At 38.5% G+C, this 3,581-nt stretch overlaps 1 gene segment (V, D, J or C); it reads right to left on the reverse strand.

Moving 5' to 3' along the window:
• Window positions 1-872: 872 nt before the first annotated feature.
• LOC101999048 lies at window positions 873-1,542 on the reverse strand. The segment is given in 2 exon segments: window positions 873-1,360; window positions 1,485-1,542. Coding segments are annotated over 2 exon segments (546 nt in total).
• Window positions 1,543-3,581: the final 2,039 nt, after the last annotated feature.

A 3,581-nucleotide genomic window follows, 5' to 3' on the forward strand; every position in this document is an offset into this window, starting at 1 on the left:
CTCTGTCTCCTTCACTCTTTCCACTCTCTCTTCCTTGCTGTTCCCTGAGCCTTAAGTTAAGGAGGTCTGTGGTGAATGTGTCAGTTGGGACTGGGTATCTCACTTGTTCTCTGTATCTAAATGAGACCTGAAGAAGTACAACACTAATAGAATAGACTTGCTAACATGGAAATGGAAAACCTGATAAGGCAATACCTGTAGAGAGACAACTATAGTAAACCAGGAATTGCTGAGATTGCGAACAGTCCTCCACAGGTTGAACCTCCTAACTGGTTACCAAGACCAAACGACCAGTCCTGAAACTATACCTATCCTGTAAAACACAGTCTGAACTTTGTGTTGTTTCTGGAAGGACCAGACAATGATTTATACTCTCTGGGAGAGTGTAGACAGTGTCTGTTTTATGCTGCGTGTATTTTATGTGACAGGGCATTAAGTTTTATGTTTGCCCTCTCACAAGCACTGAAACTACTTTCAGGGCTCTTTAGACAGTTAGCTACTATGTAGCCACTTGGAGTTCTCACAAGTTCCACCCTTGGCCCTCAAACTTTGTGTTTTAGAGTTAACCTGATCTTACTAACAACAAAAGGTTCCTTTCTCCATGCAATTGAAGTTCCTTTCTCCTCTGTGCTTGTGTGACAGTCCTGGCTCCGTCCCTGTTTCCATCCCTTCTCTATAGGAATCCTAGGACTGGGGACCCTGGGCTCTCCTGTTACCTCTCCCTCCATACTTTCAGAAGACATTATATGGATGTCCCTTTTCCTGGAGCACCCTGTTCCCTGCAATTATATAATGCAGCTAGCTCTACCAGAGAGCTGTGGAAGAAAAAGTGGAGGACAGACTTCATCTCATACAACAAGCAGACAACTTACTTAGTCACACAGCTTTATTGGGGGGGGGGTCTCATACTCTGCCTGAGGCAGTTTTGCTTCAGATTTTGCTTTAGTCTCAGTCCATAGCTGAGAATGGAAGACTCTACTTCTTGTTCTACCCAGAACCAGGAGCTCAGCAGTCAGGCCCCTAGTGCTCAGTTTGTGCTCAGCTCCCCCTGTGGCTTCTGTCACTGTGTCACTCAGAGCACAGTAGTACACAGCCAAGTCTGACTCCTGGACTGAGGCTTTCTGCAAGTGGAAGGAGCTGGATTCTTTATCATAAGTAGCTTCAAAACCTCTGCTGCTTCCCTTCTCATTGGCCTTTGAGGCTCTGAAGAGGAGCTGAGGACCTTCTCCGGGATACTGCACGTACCAGAACAGGGCTGGGTACCCTGAGACTGAATAGTTGCAGTGTATAGTAAGAAAATCCTCTTCTGAAAGGGTCACTGGACCTACCGTCTGTATCACTGAGTCTCCATGGGTTCTTGCTAGAGAAAAAAGCAAAAATAGAACAGATATGTATGTTACCTTAAAAACAAAGCTCTTGGATGAATTCAGGGCTCAAGAATCTTTTGACATAAAAGTGTGAAAAGTTTAAATCACTTTACTTACCGAGTACAAGAAGTATAGCAGTCACAAAGCCCGGAGAAGAGCCCATCCTTCATGCCATCTAAACAAAATGTCTTGATGCTTAGCACATTGAAAACAGAAACAATGAGTTTAAATTTAAATTCACACAGGAAATGCTATAGTGTTATGGTGCTGCGCCACCTGGTGTCTAGAGAGTAAACAGTTAAACGTGGCAATATTTGCTAAAAGACATGGAAATAATGAACTCTTAGATTGGGTTGAGGGTCACTGCTACTTCAAAGATCATATTTTCTCTGCTCTAAGTGAATGTCAATTTTAAGGCATTTTTTAATTGAAGTTTTATCAGGGGAGGAGTCACACTGCCTTAAAAAAAACTCAAATATTTTGAAATTCCAGGACAAGAAACACAGACATTGAACTCTATGGAGAGATCTAAACTTTTAAAAAGATTCCCCGTCACCCTTAAAACTTTTCCTTCTAACACAAACTGACTTGATCTCCCCATAACGTCTGTATAACAGACTTCACTTTTTGCCTTCATCGGCACTGGGATTCTCTCAGTGTTTTTAGGTTAATCTCCATACATTTAAAACATGAATCTCCTTCCTTGCTAAGAAAGTACAGGGATTAAATGTAACCATGATACATGTACTTCCAGCTTCTTATTATAATGTTCATCGTTGTTTTCACAGCTTGTGTGATTAGTTGCCCTTCCTTCTAATTGTTTGGTCTTTATTGGTTGTTTTATGTCTTAAGGTTACTAATATGTGGCCATCTTATGTATCATTCACATTTTTCTTCTGTAGGAAAAAGAAGCACCATGAGATATACCAGTAGCCCAAGATAATTACAGCCTCTTTTTAAATAGAAATACATTTAAGAAATTAGCCATGTTAATATTTCATGGTATTATCAGATGTGGGGGGAAATGGACTTCTTTTTCTAGAGCCAAAGCACACAGCACCTGGGTAATAGGAAACAAAAGTTGCAGCTTGACTACTACTCTGACCTTTCTAGTTCAGATGCAATTTTATTTTTAATTACTAGTTTTGGGTTTATTATTAAACTACAATATTTCTTCCTTACCTTCCCTCCTTGCAAACTCTCCCATGTGCCCTTTCCCCTCTAATATGTCTTTCTTTTTTTTTACCTTTTATACTTTTAGTTCTTTCTATATTCTGTATACTAATCCGGCCAGATGTATATCTGGCAAAGATTCTTTCCCATTATGTGGGATATCTTTTCTTCCTGTAAGTTCTTTCTTAACTGTGCAGTTTTTTGGATGCATAAACTCCCACTTTTCAATTGTTGACCTTAATTTTTGGACAATTGGAAGCCGAGGAGAAAGTCCTTTCCCTACATCATGTAAGATATTGCCTACATTTTCTTCTGCCAGTTTCAATGGTTTTTGTTTCACATTTATGTCTTTGATCTATTTGGAGCTAGTTTTTGTGCTAGGTGGTAGATACCCCTTTATTTCGATTTTTTATATGTGCTTATCCTGTTTTATCAGCACCAATCATTGAAGATGTCTTTTTTTCTCTCTCCATCAAATGTTTTTGTCATCTTTGTTTAGTATTAAGTGGTTGAAGTTACATGTGCTCATATGAGTCTTTAATTCTGTTTCATTACTCTGCATATCTTTTTTTGACATAACCATATAACTTATAATACTATATAGTTCTATAATGTATCTTAATATCAGAAACTGTATTCCCACCACATTGTTCTTTTTGCTCATTCTTATTTTAACTACCCAGTTATTTTCTGATTCTATATAAATTTGAAGATAGTGATTTTTCTTTTCTTTGTAGAATACGATGGAGATATTGATTAGGATTTCACTGAATCTCTCAATATCCTTTGGTATACTAGTCACTATAAGAATGTTAATTCTACCAATCCATGAGCATGGGATGTCATTCCATTTTCTAGTGATTTTCTCTATCTCTTTTTCAGTGGCTTAGTTTCCTGCATAGAGTTCCTTCACTTACTCGGTTAGGTTTATTCACAGATATTTTCTTTTCTTTTAGGTTATTGTAAATGGGCATGTGCTCATGATCTGCTTCTCTGTTTGGTGGTGGGATATATAAATCTATTGAATTTTACAAGTTGATT

Source organism: Microtus ochrogaster, unplaced genomic scaffold (assembly GCF_000317375.1).
Source record: "Microtus ochrogaster isolate Prairie Vole_2 unplaced genomic scaffold, MicOch1.0 UNK117, whole genome shotgun sequence".
Classification (NCBI taxonomy): domain Eukaryota; kingdom Metazoa; phylum Chordata; class Mammalia; order Rodentia; family Cricetidae; genus Microtus; species Microtus ochrogaster.